This window comes from Cynara cardunculus, assembly GCF_001531365.2.
Source record: "Cynara cardunculus var. scolymus isolate 2C chromosome LG 15, CcrdV1, whole genome shotgun sequence".
NCBI classification, from domain to species: Eukaryota; Viridiplantae; Streptophyta; class Magnoliopsida; order Asterales; family Asteraceae; genus Cynara; species Cynara cardunculus.
Window position 1 is genome coordinate 18,179,015 of NC_037542.1, and position 17,104 is coordinate 18,196,118.

General features: G+C 35.3%; 3 protein-coding genes across 3 annotated transcripts; all 3 read left to right on the plus strand.

Annotated features, from left to right (window-relative positions):
• The first annotated feature begins 642 nt into the window (after positions 1-642).
• On the plus strand, positions 643-3,299 carry LOC112527864 (mitochondrial import inner membrane translocase subunit Tim13). The gene is made up of 2 exons (XM_025138704.1): positions 643-830; positions 2,924-3,299. Exons 1-2 carry the CDS (start codon positions 714-716, stop codon positions 3,071-3,073), a joined length of 267 nt encoding a protein of 88 aa, XP_024994472.1. The 5' UTR covers positions 643-713; the 3' UTR covers positions 3,074-3,299.
• A 1,683-nt stretch (positions 3,300-4,982) lies between these two features.
• On the plus strand, positions 4,983-8,890 carry LOC112528691 (SUN domain-containing protein 5-like). The gene is made up of 4 exons (XM_025139712.1): positions 4,983-5,351; positions 5,569-6,857; positions 7,499-7,584; positions 8,476-8,890. Exons 1-4 carry the CDS (start codon positions 5,177-5,179, stop codon positions 8,708-8,710), a joined length of 1,785 nt encoding a protein of 594 aa, XP_024995480.1. The 5' UTR covers positions 4,983-5,176; the 3' UTR covers positions 8,711-8,890.
• Positions 8,891-9,495: 605 nt separating this feature from the next.
• LOC112527120 (F-box protein SKIP8-like) lies at positions 9,496-15,854 on the plus strand. The gene is made up of 3 exons (XM_025137548.1): positions 9,496-10,180; positions 14,056-14,252; positions 15,331-15,854. Exons 1-3 carry the CDS (start codon positions 9,731-9,733, stop codon positions 15,590-15,592), a joined length of 909 nt encoding a protein of 302 aa, XP_024993316.1. The 5' UTR covers positions 9,496-9,730; the 3' UTR covers positions 15,593-15,854.
• The last annotated feature ends 1,250 nt before the right edge of the window (positions 15,855-17,104 follow it).

Here is a 17,104-nt window from a genome sequence, read left to right on the forward strand (position 1 = left end):
TTTTTTGCAAAGGACCGGCCGTAACCGGTTATGGGACCGGAACCGGGACCGGACGGCTTAACCGGTTACCGGTAAGCTTGACCGGTTATGGAGGATTTCACCGGAACCAGGACCGGTTATGGAGGGACCGGTTTAAAAAAAAAAACTCCAACGGCCCCTTCTCAACCCTAAAACTTAGTAAGGAGTTGTTTACTTAAATGCTTACCCGGTAAGTACTTATCTCAGGAGTCAATACTATAACTTATTTTACTGGGTAAGATTGTTATACATTAAAATGGTAGCGTATGCAACAATTTACCTGACTAGCATTTACCCGTGTAAGAGTCGTCACTCTCACTTACCGAGTAAGACTCTCCATTCTTATCATTGCTCTTACCGAGTAATTTTTTACCCTTGCCATGTTCTCAGATAAGGAAAATTATTCGGTAAACGTTTAGTAAACGATCTCTGATTCAGGTCTTTGGAGTATTGAAGGAAAAAAGAGCACCACGGTTTTAAAGAAAACCATTGAATGTCATATTTAGTCCTCTTGGTTTCTACTATGGATTATCGTCATTCTAGTTAAAAAGAGGGTCGAAAACGTAAAATAGGACAGGGTTTTGGGGGTGCTAAAAAGGAGCATCCAGCCCACCCATAAAAACTAGGGTTTAGAGATCTTACTTATATTTTGCAGGCAAAAGGGACTCCGGTGATAGCAAAAGAGAGGAACAGAGATGGATTCATTTTCGTCGCCGTCGAGTTCATCGCCGTCATCGCAAATGTCTGCCGAAGACTTCATGGATCAGCTCAAGGTTCAACTTGCCCAGGCCTACGCTGAGGAATTCCTCGAGGTCTCTCTCTCTGTCTATCTAGTTATACATACATGCATTATATTGAGATACAGTAGGGATTGTTTTTTGTGATATCATTGTTGATTTGTGTACTATAATGGTCGAGTTTATAATTATTATTTGCGAAATTTCCCCAATTTGAGAGATTTTTTGTTACCCTAGATCCGTTTTTGTGAATTCTTATCGGCTTTCTATTTGCGAATGAAGAAGGGAATGTAATCCTAAGAATCAAAGTATAACACAAAGAATTTGATATGCCGTGCTCATAAAATTAACAATCACTTTTCATGTTGGTAAACAATTTGATTGTTTGTTGATATAAAGGAAGAAAGATTCAACATCCAGGGACCAAATCCAGACAAGGATTGCTCCCTGCTAACAAAACATTGAACAACCTAATTTGTTTTGTAGTGTGATATGGCGATTAACTAGCATTTATACAAATCCGCTAATCAATTCTAAAACAAGCGATCACTTCCAGTCATAGGGCAATAGGTAAATAAGTTCTCCCATTCAAGCCAATACGATGGGGAACTAACAGAGGTGTAATGCAATGGAGTAGGTGTTTTTGAGTTAGGTCATCTCCACAAAGGAATTTGTATATGTACTACTACGTTTGTGCCTCTCTTATGCTCCTTATACTAAGCCACTTCAGCTTTGTGAAAGGCATTTGCTGCTGAAAACATTATGCTGGTGGCTTCGTCTTTGCTACAAAATTGTATTATGTGCTTATTTTGTGGTTAGTATCTTGATTACTTAGTTAGTCACTGGTGTTTTTTTGGTAGTAACTCAAGATTTTCAAACAAACCTGTTTATGTGCTCAAGCATCTTCTTATGTCATTCCTCATCTTCTTATGTGCTGTCAAATATAAATAAGCTTCATTTTAGTATATAATAATATATATTGACCTTCCTTGAAAGAGACTGTCCAAATTTTGGCAGAATATGGTATCCTAAAAGCCCTTTCCCTTGATAATGTTGTAAATATCAGCGTTACATCTTCTTTTCTCCAATCTAATATTTCTCTAAAACTGGTAGTAGGAAGAATTTCATACACCGGTATTAAAATATTGTATGCCGAGGTCTTAAGTTTATAATATCCTTTCTTTCCTTCTTTTTATAATCAGGGTTTTTTTTGTTTTTTTTCCTGATTAAGCCTTGTGTGGTTAAAGAGTCTCTACATATAAATACGTGCATATGGAGTAAGTGGTAAATGGACAATTGTGTTTGTTTTATGTGTTGAATGAACAGTATGAACGATAGAACATACCATTTTACTATTTTGTTTAAAATATGTGCAGAAAAAAAATTATTGGTTGATTAAATTTTAGGATGAAAACTATAAATAAAAAAAAGTCATCAATTTATAATTATTTAAACAAAAAATATTTAATCTAACATAATGATATAATTCAATCTAGGGGTGTATAGATGAAATATATAGGGGTATACTGGGGAGAAATATTGTCTTAATCTGGAACACATGTTACCTGTGGGTTGTGACTGTTCAATCAAGCCATCGTCTTATTCAACAAGCTGTAAACAAACAGACATGCATGCCTGAGCGAACAAATCATTCTTCCGATTGACGCCAACAGCAATACGTTAGTTGTATGATTATATTGAAGAGGAGACAAGAATTTAGAACTCGAGAGTAGTATTTAAAAACTTGGTTTTTAATCTTCTGAAAACTCAAATTATAATGTACAGATGCTCTGTTCCTTTTAAGTGCCCCATCAGTTACCCTGCTTTCTCTTCTATATCAGTTAAGTAATTGCTTAAGTATTGATGCAATGATGATGCTAAAACTTGAACTATGAAATCTCATGTCCTTTGACATTTACCATTTGTTGCTCCTTAAAAACTACTCTGTAAACTTCATCTTGTTGTGGGCACTGTAGACACTCTAAAGTACAAATTTACTTGATTATAACACGATTGTGGAGCAAGCTATACGGCACACACATAACAAAGATGTATATGGTACTGGAGAATATAAAAAATAAGCTACTTGCAAGACTTGTAAATATGTTGTGTATGTTGGGAAGATTTTGTTGGAATGTTGACGTTGTTTTAATTTGTCTGGAAAACAGACGGTAAGGGGGAAGTGCTTTGACAAGTGTATCACTAAACCCGGCAGCAGTTTGAGTGGGGGAGAAAGTAGCTGCATCTCCAGGTGTGTGGATCGCTATATCGAGGCCACTGGTATCATCAGCAGAGCGCTTTTCAATTCACAGCGATAGAAAAAAATTTGAAAGCAGAGCATTTTTAAATCAAAGGTTTCATGCATGGTCTCAGGACTATCTATCTATCTATCCATATCTATCTAGGCACATTGTATAATGTGCATCATGCCTTATATATGCTGGTTTTTGACACAAGTAAACATGACTTCTTGATTCAGCCATAAAATGCATGTTGAAACCTTAATTTCCATATTTCAATGAATGATTTTCATATATTTTTGTACTTGTCATTATAATATCCTTGCTGAAAATAAGGGTCTGTTTGTTAGTAGCTTTATGAGCTTAATGAGGCTCAACTTATTATGTCAGCTATATTTGACTATTTGGTAGTGACTTGATGATATAGAAAGTGTCTTATTCAGTGAGCTTCTAGGGACAAAGTTTATGCAAAAAACCAAGTTTTTTCAAAACTTTCCCTTCTGATTAAAAAACACACTCCATTCTATGAAAAAACCCTCACGACCTCCTTGATTTATATAGATAAATTAATATACATATAGTTTTATCCATACATGAGTTAATGGAAAACCAACCAAAGAACCCCTAAGTGCAAGTCTGGTCCCACCAGGTTGGGACAGGAGTGGTTAACTGGAACTGATCTACATCTTTATATATGCCAAATACTCATGGACACTCAACCTTTCATAAAGATTTGAACCGGTCTCTATTGGTAACTTGGGTAGTGTTGGACCAATGATCCTACTTTGGTAACCGATTTTCATGTGGCTCACTAGTAACTTGGTAAGCCTAAGGCTTGGTTACTAGGAAACTTGGCTAATACCACAGGTTGGATCGGTTAGCCAAAAGGATCAAGGACAGTCCAAAAACTGGGTATGTAGGACGGAGGCCAATCCAAAATGACCGGCTATAATGGCGAAGGGCCAAGCCAAGGCTGGTTATAACATATGAAAGAATTTAGAGTGGTAATTCAAATGACAAAAGTTCATTCTTGCATTTCATTTGCAGATTGAATTGATTAGATTTTGCTGAATCTCATGGTTGACAGATTAATAGATTTTATAATTTAAAGACCACTTTTGCATCCAATTTAACCAACATCTTTGCATCCACCCTCACCACCATTGTCAGTACTACTATTGTCAATTAATATTATCATTCTACCACTGACGACCATCACAGTTGCCACCATGGTCACCATCACAATTGCCACCCACCCACCCTATAACCATGCCACTACAGTTGACGATGCAACCACCAGTCCACCACCCCACCAACACCATTGCGCCACTACCGTTGTCATCATAGACACCACCCCCACGACCACCACCACTAGTTAATATTATCATTATATTGTATTTATAATTCAAAGAAGAAAGTATTGAAAATGTAATAAATGGGTGTTTGGTCATTGATTATTATTTTATTCCAATTCTGAAGAGATTTTATTCTACTTTTCTCTCAACCAAATGCACAATCAAATTTCATTTTCTCTCAACCAAACTTTATTATGCAAACCAAACGCATTTATACACAAATTGAGCAGATGAAAAAAATGTTTATAATTTAAGAAATTTAATAAAACGGTATCTTGGTTATTTATTATTTTTACTTTATTTCAATTGCAAAGCTACATTCTACTAACCAAACAAACGTATTCTAATTCTTTTAAGAGGTTTCATTCCAGTTTTTGACAACCAAATACGTGATCAAATTCAATTTTTTTTAATGAATTTCAGTTTCACTAAATTCCATTATGCAAACCAAACACATATAAACATACTCGGTGAACCGGTGGATGAAAAAAAGTTTGGGGAAGTAACTACAAATCCATATAAAGATGAGGGACTAAAGCTGCACTAATTCAAAAAAGATATAATAAATTTTCAATTTACCCCCTTCTAAAATTAGGGAAAGACAAAACGTGTCATAATTACAAGTAACAATGGTATTGAAATTAGAGAAGCAGGGTGAGTTGGAGGAGATGAGATACGATACGAGTCATGGCTACAACCATAACCAGATCGATATTTGTGTATGAGAGAGAAAGAAAGAGGGTCACTTTTATAACCTAAAAACAGAGTAAACGTCTCCTGTCCACTCTTATGGGTGATCATCATATAACTGTGAGTTTTATGAGCCATGAAGAAGAAATCCATCATCCCCACAGATGTCAATTTACACACCAATAATCAAATTTTATTCCAACACCAACAGGACGAGAGCTTTTTTAAGCTCTCTTTGCCTTTCATGATCTCATTTTGGTTCCCTTTTCTGCTTTTCCTCTCTACATTCGGCTTCAATCATGGCAACGAAGGTCGTTTTCTCTTTCCCCCCCTTTCAATTTTGTTAATTGAAAACTTATGCTTATTTGTTCTAGATTCTATGAACCTTGATTGATTGCTTGATTGATCCTGTGAATTCTGAATATGCCTAATTTACGCAATGTTTGGTTTTGGATTTCATCATGTTTTCTAGGGTTTTCATTTCAATTGATGATGATCTTAATGTGATGTGATTGTTAATTTCTTCAGGGAATGTAGATACATATAATAGCAACTTTACTAATACTACTGCATATCCTTACATCAAAGAACAAGATCAAGATCATACAGATAGGGTTCTTTTAGAGTTTAATGTATCTGGGGTGGCTCAAGATCATAGCTTTTTAGATTCTGAGAAAAACCCTAATCAGGAAACGAGTCCGGTTGAAGAAGTAGTTTCGAAAGTTTTAGGTTACTCTGCTTTAGTTTGCGAGAGAGAGATTCAAGATAGTTACGTTGAAAAGAAACAAGAGGATGTACAAAGTGGAAGAACCCATCTCACATATCTTAATCTTGATGAGTTTAGAAACATTACAAAGCAAGATAATGGTTCGAGTGGTGCACCTACTGGGTTAGCCAACATTACCCATAGGCTCGAGCCTGATGGGACTGAGTACAACTATGCTTCTGCTTCCAAAGGTGCAAAAGTTGTGGCACATAATAAGGAAGCAAATGGAGCAAGCAACATCTTGGGTGAAGATCATGATAAATATTTAAGAAACCCGTGTTCTGTTCCTGAGAAGTACGTCATCATTGAACTTGCTGAAGAAACTCTAGTTGATGCTGTCAAGATTGCAAATTTTGAACACCATTCTTCGAATTTTAAGCAGTTTTCGTTATCTGGGAGTTTGGTTTTCCCGACTGAGACATGGTACCCTCTTGGAAATTTCGTTGCTGAAAACGTGAAACACCATCAATACTTTAAGTTGCCTGAGCCCAAATGGACAAGATACTTGAAGTTGACGTTAGTTAGTCACTATGGGTCGGAGTTTTACTGCACGCTAAACGTAATTAAAGTATATGGTGTAGATGCAATTGAAAGGATGCTTGAAGATCTTATTGTGACTTCAGAAGAATCAGCAAATCATAATTCGACTGCATCTCCTGCTTCGCCACATTCTTCAGGCTCCAAAAATGGGAAAGTGGATGGTGAATTCAGGAACGTGGCTGACGCTACGAGTAGAAAGATGGAACGTGTTGATGATGGAAAACGGGTTGATGATGATGTGGCAAAAAAGCCAGTGAGTGTGACCAAAATTCCTGAACTTGTAGCGAAAGGTAATGGAAGAATACATGGTGATGCCGTTTTAAAGATTTTGATGCAAAAGGTTAGATTACATGAAAAGAACTTGTCTTTGTTGGAGGATTACATTAAAGAACTGAACAAGAGACAAGGGGACGTTCTTCCTCAGATTGATGTTGAACTTGCAAAGTATTCGGCTCTTGTGGAGAAAACCAGAGCGGAAATTAAAGAGCTTTTGATATGGAAGGCGTCTATGGTGCGTATGTCTCCTCTAAACAGTTTGATGAAGTGATGAACTTTATGATAAACACGCACACACACACACATACACACACACACACACACATATATATATATATATATATATATATATATATATATATATATGGTCAGGTTCAGGGGAAAACTGTAAAATAAAGAAAAACCGAGGAACATCTTGGTAATCGTTCATCTGGAATTTGTCCGGATTACTTGTATGAACATATGCATACCGTCCAGATGAATGAATCATTACCAAGGTGTTCCTCGGTTTTATATTTTTTTGGGGGTTTTCCCCCGAACCTCTCCCCCCCCCCTCTATATATATATATAGAGAGAGAGAGAGAGATTAAGAATCATGTGAGAATAGGAGTTAAGGTGAGAAATATAAGAAGGGATTTGGACTCTTGATCACTTTTAATTAGTGTTGATCTAATGGCTCAAATGAAGTCCCAAAATAACCTATGAATTAGCTTAGAAAGGTATTCTCAATTGATCTTCAATTAGGATTGATCCAAGGGTGGAGATCCCCTTTTACCCTTCTCACGATAACTGCTATTCTCACCGGAAACCAACTCTCTCTCTCTCTCTCTCTATATATATATATATATATTTACCTACAATTTTCGACATTTTCAGGAAAAAGAAATTGCTGACTTGGAGTCGTGGAAGGCCTTCGTGTCATCCCATTTGGAGTCGATTGTCAAAGAAAATGCCATGCTCAGGTTATAGATGTTATATTCACAAGCATAATTAAGAATTAGAAGTGCATGGTTGAAATCATGAAATGTGATTGTCTTCTTTTGATAATTTATTCCATGATTTACATGTATATTAGAATAGAGGAAAGTTCAAATGGGAACCATATATTTTTTGAGAACCTGAGAACCAACAATTTTATTTATTATTCATGAAGATTATAATCCTGAATAGCCATTAATGTCATCATGAATATCATGCAATTTCGTTATTCATGATATTGTGCATTTTCATCATTATACTTGAAGACAAATATCGTGTTTTGAATAGAAAAGGTTATTCTGATGCATTAGGGTGTTGGTTGTCATGCAACTATCGTGTATACATATATATATATATATAGAGAGAGAGAGAGAGAGCGTGCGTGTGTGTGAAGTTTTGGGGAAAACCCCCAAAAATGAAAAACTGAGGAACATCTTAATAACCGTTCATTTGTATGCTATGCACATGTGCATACTGGTAATTGAAGATGTTTCCTGGTTTCTATGCATGTGTGCATATGTGCATACCGTTCGGATGAATGCTTACTAGAGTGTTCCTCATTTAGAAGAAGGTTCATATGTGAACTTATTGAAAAAAATCTATTTGAAAATGCATATTTGAACCGACATTACACATTATTCATATGGGTTCACATATGCCTCTTCAAGTGGATTTTTTCAATAATTCACGTATGAACCTTCCATTAACTTTCCGTGTTTCCCTTCTTACTTTCTCACGATACTTAGTCTTCTTATTTGAACCTCCCAACACACACACACACACACACACACACATATATATATATATATATATATATATATATAAATAACTTTCAGTTCTGTTTCATTTATCTTAACAAAAACCCTGTTTCGCAGGCAAGCCATTGAGAAGGTTGCAGTTGATCAAGAAAATCTGGATAAAGCCGAGCTGACTGTGCTGACTGTGAGCGTTTCTTTTGCAATTGCGGCCATCTTGAAGATCATTTCAGATCGAATCTTTAACACGTCCAGCCACTCTCCTTTCAGCAAAGCTCACAGGGACGATAGAAATTGGAAATTGCTACTCGTTACCTGTGTGATCACCGCGATCATTGCTTTGAACTTCTATTAACAACCAAAAATGTATCTCTAGAAGTATTGTATTCTTTGTAGTTGTTTTAGAATCTTAATTTTTTGTGGCATTTCGATCCGAAATTAAGCCTTATCTGGAGATAGGTTATACACAGCTGAATGTTTTTGATCTGTATGTTCTTATAGTTTGCAGATTTGATCTCATCTATGGAGTTATTACAGCAGTTGGTGTCCACTTTTTTAGCAGCTTTGTTTTGTGGGTTTTGTTTGGTTGGTGTGGGAAGAATGAATAAGTGATAGGTGGATAAATGAATGTAATTACGAAGTTATGGTCATTTTGTATTGTCATCTATCTTTATACTGGGGTTTAATTAAATGAGAACTAATTTGTTTGTGGTAACGATAAAGTCCAATCTCAACCATAAATCAATAAATAAATTAAGAAATTTATAATTTTGATAATTTTAAATTAAAATTTTATTGCAAGGACAATTAACAAAATAGGCTTTACAAGCCCCCTGTTTTGTGAGCTATTTTTTGCAATTAAATGATTCCAAATTTGACTAGTTTAATAATTACGGCTTATTATTATCTATTTTTGTTAAAAAAAGTAAATTGAACTTATTTAAAAAGGTTTGACTAGGTTGGGTACAACGTTGACCACAAATATACGTGGTCGTGGGGTAAAAGGCGTGTTTGACTTTCGTATAGAAATATATTTTATTGATGAAAAGGCAAAATTACCCTTGAAACGTGAATTTCTTAACGGAACCCTTGACGGCATCCAAAGTAGTACTAGTAACCAGCGTTACTCCTTAGTCTCGTCGTCAGTTACAGGTCATCTTCACCGGCCCTTTCTCTCTCTAAACCTCCTTCTTCCTCTAAAAGCTCCCTCTCTGTCTTTATGCCCACCGGCTGGAGGTCACTGATGCCACCGGAACGTTAGGTTTTTCAGAAACGACGAGGAGATACTGTGATAATAACCGTCTTTTTATAAGGAGTTCTGTCTCACTCTAGGGTTTATGCTTGCTGAAGTTTTCATGTCGTATGAATATCGTCAATGGAGATTTCCTATGTTTTCTCCGGTGATGGAAATTTCCCCTTTATTTCTCTCTTCCTAGCCCTAGTTGTGACTCTTGTTTGTTGTTTCTTCTCACTCTTACCTTTTCGATTGCTGAAATTCTCGCAATCGGGTAAAACGAAAGCTTGTGATTGTGCATGTTCAAATTGTAAGCGATTTGCTGGAGGTTCTGATTCGATGGCTGTTACGGCGACGGCGAGGATGATGAATGGTGGTGGTGGAGGAGGAGGCCAGGTGGTGGTGGTGGAGAGGGAGCGGGAGCGGCAGCAGATGATAGGTGCGTCAATGATGGAACAGTTGGTTCCGGAAATCACGACACATGCTTTGAGCTACTTGGATTATCGTAGTCTTTGTAGGCTGTCAATGACCAATTCTTCAATGCGGAGGGCTGCTAATGATGATAATGCTTGGAAAGCCCTTTATCATAAGGTGATTGTTCTTTTCAATCTTACCCCCAAAATTACTATTCGTATAATCTGCTCTATAAGTTCCTGTATATTATGTGAATTATAGTTCATTCTTGGGTTTAAGTCACATGAAGAGCCTCTTTGCAAAAGGCAAGGGAAAAACTGCCTCGCTCAACCCTCGCAAAGATGAGGAGTCTACTCTTGGGGCACTGGGCCCTTTTTTGTATGCTATTCCAAATATAGCAGCCAAATTCTAGGGGGAAGGGGTTCATACTTGATACACAGAAGAAGTCACTAATCACTTTTATGATGTCACCTGTTAATGTTATTTGAACGCCAGCCCTCTAGTTGTGTGAAACTTCATGCATCTTCATCATGTGTCATTTACTAAGTGATTTGGATAACATATGATTGTTTACTGTTATGAGAATGTGTATATAGCTAGTCTTGTATTACTATATGAAGAATCATTTTACCATGTTTGGTAGTTTTCCTTTTTGTGCAACGAGGGCATCTATTGCATGCGTTGGTGTTCCTTAGATTTTAATAAGCCGATTTCACTAGATCTTTAACCATTTGAAATAGCTGTGTAGAGGTTATCAAGGGGTCAAACTACATACAGACATGTACTAACCAGTCCAGCCATTCAAATGCTTTGAGAAAGTATCTAGTGAGGAAAGATATTTCTGATAACTGATAGGAAGTAAGGTTAAATTTATGTTTCATTGAGTTGTTGGAGCATTTTATAACATTGAAACAATCTCAAACCAGAACCTGATGGGAAATTATCTTTCTAGTAACATTTGGAAATAATAAATGCTTGCATTTAAGGTGCAGATGAAATACTCCCCTAGTCTCCCAAAAAGAAATGCAATGTTTTAGTTCAATAAAGATGTTTGAGCAGGGGTGGTTTCAAATACAAACCTTGTAATTCTTACAAACAGTACAAACCATAGTCAATGCTTATATTAGGAAATTCTCATTTATGGACAATTATCATGATTCATTAATTATGATTGAGACATATATGGAAGATATAAGGTCCATTCATTGTGATCATGACTTTAGATTAGGAAACAAAATGGGATCTTATATTTATTAGACTAGATGAACGGCTAAGACGTGGTTTGCAAAGTTTGTTGGAATTAAAGGGTTTGTAAAATAAGCCTCCCCTGTTTGAGTATTGATTAAATATCTAAAATTCTCCTTAGTAAGGACATAATGAATTACACTCGTCGACCACAATCAAAGTTACAAACTGCAAGCAATGGTTACCAAGGAGCAAAAAGGTAAATAGGTTTGAAAAATGGAGGGTGTTGCATTTTTCTGGAAAGGAGGGAGTAGTGTTTTGTAGTCAAATGATGTCAACTGTAAGATTAGACATTGGAGTTCATCTATGAGCAGCAACATTTAACTCATGACATTGAGTTGCACTCTCACAAAGATATTGTGGGCCATTTCATATTACAGTAATCATTGAGATGCCACTAGACTGTTAGTTTAAGAGCATCTCCAGTAGATTCTCCAAAATGGAGAAAATGGGGATTTTTGGCAGCTTTTTGCTCCAAAACTTTCTCCAAAATGGAGAAAGTAGGAGAGAGAGTGTAAATTTCTCCAAATTTGGAGATATCTCCAAAAATGATTACCATGAGAAATGCTTTTTATTATATTCCACCAATAGGTAACATTGAAATGAAATGTTTATGAGAGATAAATAATATTTAATTAAATGTATGTAATATTTTAATAACATAATTAATGATGTACCCTCTAAAAAAGGGAAAATCTGTTGAATGCAATTTTTTTGGAGATTTTTGGTTCTCATTTTGGAAAACTTTTGGAGAATTTGTTGGAGATGCTCCAAGTGTTAGAATGTTATGGATGACAATCAAGTATGGAACCATCAAGCAATCTGAATATATAGTTGAAGTTCTATAAAGTTTACAGACTGTTTGAGATGGATCTGTATACCTGTCCAAAGTTAATGGACGATAGCAGTATACCTGTCCTGTCCTGACTTGTGTCATTTCATTAATAAGCCATGTACCTTCTGTAAAGCTGTGAAGGGGAACTCTATATAGCAGTATACCTCTTGGCCAAGTTGGTCACTGTATTAAGCTTAGAAGGGGAACTCTATATATGCTCAGAAACCTAGTCTTGTGGATCTGAAATAAACTTGTAAGTATTTGGTTGACAATTTTGAGATTGTTCTACTGATGTTTCCTAAGTTATTTGAACAAGAACACTCATGTGTGAAATAAAAAGGATGCAATGTTACAAGTTTGTCTAATATCAGAATCAACCTTCTGCATCCTTTATCTTCAAAAGATGGAAGTTTACCAGGATCGGTATGTTTCCCAGATTGCCTTGTTGGAACATGTAGTGCCTCTTTGATATGAATACCTAATTGATAAAGGAACTTAGTTTTTTAATATATTAATGAGTAGGAATGACTGTTAGTAGAAGAGAACCTTAACTGATTTCTTATCATTTCGTTAATTAATACATACTTCTTATAGTAAAGCTCTTTTGTTTTTCATAGTTAAGTATTTTTCTCATACTTGTCATATAGGTAATGCAGTTTGTGGCTTAAATATAATCTCCGAGTCTAGTAATTGTGTAACATAAGTACAATCTGCATATAATATGCTCCTAGAATTATATGCAGGAACTCATGTTCTATATATGCATGTAGCTGACTGTCAAGATATGGATGTGGAATGTCTCTATGTTTCCAATTGAGGAAGTGTTGAAACATAGATGTATATCATATTGACATTTTTATGTTCACATCTCATACTGGTATAATGAAGTTAACATTGATTTTTTACGGATCTTCTGTATCGCTTTAACATTGGTTTTGAAGTTGGAGAAAGACACTCCTGCTTCATGTTAAAGATGGTACAAATTGGATAGTCTGTATTGCTTTAGCATTTGTTTTCAAGTTGGGGTTAAGATGAAATAATATCTAATGAATGATGATTTGATAAGAAATGGCCACAGATAGTTGATTGGCCACTAGAAAGTTATAAATTTTTGTTCAATAGAATTCCTGATATCTGTTGTCTAAGATTTAGCAACACTTGCAAGTCCAAGGATAAAAAGGAACATCTGTGCTGCAATGGATTTGAACAACTTGGGAAGTTGCTCTTTTTGTTGGCTGACAATGAAATTGCATGCAAATGATTTTTAGTTTAAATATCTTTAGGAAATGTGGAGTAATTAATGGGCTTTTAATAGTTCATGCAATAAGTTTTTGGAGTCAAATACTGCAAATGCGTTGTATCACGTTGTGCTGTTTTTTATCTTCCCCTTTTGTCCATAGGACTTGTTTTTTCTACTAGAGCTCTTGATGGATCCTTTGCAAGTGCTTTGAAACTTGTAGCTTTCACCAAAGGGTCATTGGCCCAGCGGTTCCCAAGCCCATCCTCCCAGGAGGTCAAGGGTTTAAACCTTCCCAAAGATGAAGAGTGTGCGTGAGTTTTTGCGGTATTTAAATATTATCTACTTGAGAAAAAACTTATAGCTTTCTTTGTTCTCTTCTCACTCACTCACTCTTTCTTTTCTTTTTATTTTTGCGGTATCCTGCATTCATGATCTTGGAAACTTAAAAGGCTAGATTTAGAACCTCTTCTAAGTTAAGTTGCTAAATGTTGTTTTTGCATATATTATGTTTAGTTTTTCTGTTCGTTTTTTACTTTATTGGGTTATGGTGATAGAGGGTGGTTGGGTTTGCCCAGATAAACAAATAAATTATAATAACTTTCTTTGTGCATAATTTGAAGTGTTCTAGATCTGAAAGATTTTGGCTCATGAAAATATTACTTGTTGGTACTAATTTCAATTTCACAAAATGTGTCTTGATCTGCACCTTTTAATTTTCTACTTGTATTTCAGGATTTTAGTATGGAACAAGATAGCGTAACACCTGCTAATGGGTGGAAGGCCTACTATGCAGCTACTAGAGCAATTGTGAATATCAATCAACGATTTTTTGACATCATTAGAGAAAGATCTCTTCCAGAAATGGGTCGGCTTTGGCTTAATGCAGATTATGTGAAATGTATTCATTCCTCAGGGGAGCTCTTTACTGGGTGAGGTTCTGATTCCTGATTACTGTTTACTGTGATTAGATTGTGTCTTTTTTATAATTTAATACTTACGTACTCCCTCTGTTCCAGTTTCACTTTTGATGTCAAATGCGATGATTTTCAAATTTCATAATTGATGAGCTCTAAAACTACTCAGGAACAAATGATTACCACATTAATGTTTATAATAGAACATGAAAATTGGTGATGCAAACTTGCCACCTTATTTATATGAATTTTGCATGAGGGGGTTGTACTAGGTTCAATTTTGGACATCAAGCTGTTGCTCTCTCTTTTTATTTAGTGTTATAAATTCTTCATTTCTTTTTCTGAACATATTGTGTATTTTACGCAGTTGAGTTGACTGTAATAACCAATTTACTTTCAGTCACATTATTTGTTGTTACTTCTTCCCTTTTGATCATCCTTTACTGGGATTATGATTTACATCTGCAAATAGCCTAAATGGACACACGATTGTTAAGCAGTTCTATGAATTTTAGGTAGCGTAGCATGCCTATGCTTTTGGGTATCACTAATTCATATATTCCATGTGCAATAATGGATTCTTCTGATGTAATCTTGTATGGCGAGTTTGTCTTGCTGCCAACCCAACTTTGTACTTAGACCTAGCAGGATGTTTGCACCTATGGATTAGTTTATGTCTCTTATCTTTTTGGATTAGTCCAAGGGGAAGAAGGGATCTCCACCCTTGGATCAATTCTAATTAAAGAGAACCACTAGATCAATTTTCTTCTAAAGTGCAATCCATGGATTGTTTTGGGATTAAAAGTGATCAACGGTCCAAATCCCTTCTTACACTTCTCACCTTAACTCCTATTCTCACATGATCCTTCGTCTATATATATGGCAAATACAACAAATAAACTCACACACCCTCCTCACGTTCGGTGAGGTTTGAGCCGCTGACCTCCTACGGAGGCCAAAGGATACTGCTAGGCCAAAGGCCCTTTGGTTTATTTGTGTTATTTATAGACATGGGAAGGGGAATTCTATTAATGAAAACAAAGGGTGGGGTTATGTATGTTTATTATTGATATACATCTGGTTTTGTATGCAGTTATAGCGGGGTCTTAGGGAGTTGGCAGCTGTCTTTTAACTGGGACCCAGCCGTAGATTTCCAGGTTGGAGATGTAAGATCGCGGGTACTGACAGGTGTAGCTTGGGTGACGATGAAAGCGTATGTTGGGGTGGAACACAACCCTTTGAACGTGACGAATGTGTTTGAGGTCCAGAATGGACAGTGGTACATGGTCCATCATCATAGCTCTGTGGTGCTTGCCAATGGTGAAATGGCTGATCAACCACCTATGTTGGGGTGAGAAGAGCTTAATGAGTTTAGATGATACCTTGTTAAAAAAAAGGTGAAAAGAGGAAACGAAAAATGGTACAGTTTGTTTTACTAGGAAGGATTGCAGGAATGAATATATGTTGGTTTTACTTTTGATATGATGATGATCATATATGAATCTTTCTTCCGTTTTTTGTTTTGTTCCTATCGATGTAAATCTTGTTTTAGATGGGCATTGGAATGTTCCATGGGGATGAACATTTTATTCATATGTGAAGATTAAGTTTGGGACAGTTTTGAGAGGCGTTTAGAACAGATGTACATTGGCCTGGTACTGGAGCTGAGCATTTTATTCATATGTGAAGATGTTGGGGCAGTTTTGAGAGGTGTTTAGAATAGATGTACATTGGTCTGGTAGTAGGTTTCTACTTTCTATGGTGTATGAAAGACAGAAAAGAGTTGAACCAATAAGTTATTAACAAAAACGATTAAAGAATTGGGAGAGTTGGTTATTATATAAAAGTTTATACCAAAAATGGAAAAATGGAGTAAAGATTAGATTAGGTTCTTATAAGAATCTATTTTTATTATATATATAATATATATATATATATATATATATAGGTGGTTTTATTTTGCAAACCATTCATTTCATACAAACTAGCATCAACCAATAACAAAATTTCATTTTTTTCTTCTTATGTTTAATGCATAAGGGTATGATCGTCATTTGACTTTATAATAGATAATTTTGGTAATATTTTAATTTTGTTTAAATCTGGAAGATTATATAGATTTGACGTTTTTTAGGAAACGATCAATTAATTTGTTTTTAATAGATACTTACCCAACATTAATATTTTGTATTATTTTATTAAATAAAAATAACCCGTCAATTTCAAAGTTTATGTTATTAAAGAAAGCGTGCATCGTTTTCTTCTATCTTTTTCTCTCCATCATATATGAAGATTTGAAGTATCCAATATTTTTCGACGTAGAATGAAGGATTCTAATAATGTAGGTAAGGAAACTTGTACATGATATGTAGATTGAAAGGGATAATCAATACACTATTGGGTATGATAATGGTGTGAAAGCAGTCATTTTGAATCTATTGGATATGATAACAGTATGATACATGTCTCATTCCTTTTATTGTATACATATGATCCGATTTTATATTATTTTGGTTAGCATAATGTGATCGGCTTACTATAAGGTTTCTCAATCTATTAACTTCAAAGATGTGTGTGTGTATATATATATATATACCGTCCATTTATATATATAGGTGGGTTATTATACAACATTTTACATTTGTACAACCAATCTCAACCGTCCATTTAATTTGATGAATATGTGATTTCATAGAAGTTTTAATTGTTTTCTAATATAAAGTACTGATCATAATTAATAAACTCTATTCATCTTTTATAAATATTAAAATCATAATAAATGAACTCTCATCGTTTCCATAAACATCTCAATTTATTGGGTTGTATTGGTTGTAAGTTACATTTGAAACGAACTATATATATATATA

Bases quoted from the DNA above. Each gene is read 5' to 3' on its own strand.
- LOC112527864 (XM_025138704.1), top strand. From the start codon at position 714: ATGGATTCATTTTCGTCGCCGTCGAGTTCATCGCCGTCATCGCAAATG. The intron at 831-2,923 runs GTCTCTCTCTCT...TCTGGAAAACAG, and splicing joins ACGCTGAGGAATTCCTCGAG to ACGGTAAGGGGGAAGTGCTT.
- LOC112527120 (XM_025137548.1), top strand. From the start codon at position 9,731: ATGGAGATTTCCTATGTTTTCTCCGGTGATGGAAATTTCCCCTTTATT. The intron at 10,181-14,055 runs GTGATTGTTCTT...CTTGTATTTCAG, and splicing joins GGAAAGCCCTTTATCATAAG to GATTTTAGTATGGAACAAGA. The intron at 14,253-15,330 runs GTGAGGTTCTGA...TTTTGTATGCAG, and splicing joins TCAGGGGAGCTCTTTACTGG to TTATAGCGGGGTCTTAGGGA.
- LOC112528691 (XM_025139712.1), top strand. From the start codon at position 5,177: ATGAAGAAGAAATCCATCATCCCCACAGATGTCAATTTACACACCAAT. The intron at 5,352-5,568 runs GTCGTTTTCTCT...TAATTTCTTCAG, and splicing joins CTTCAATCATGGCAACGAAG to GGAATGTAGATACATATAAT. The intron at 6,858-7,498 runs GTGCGTATGTCT...CGACATTTTCAG, and splicing joins TGATATGGAAGGCGTCTATG to GAAAAAGAAATTGCTGACTT.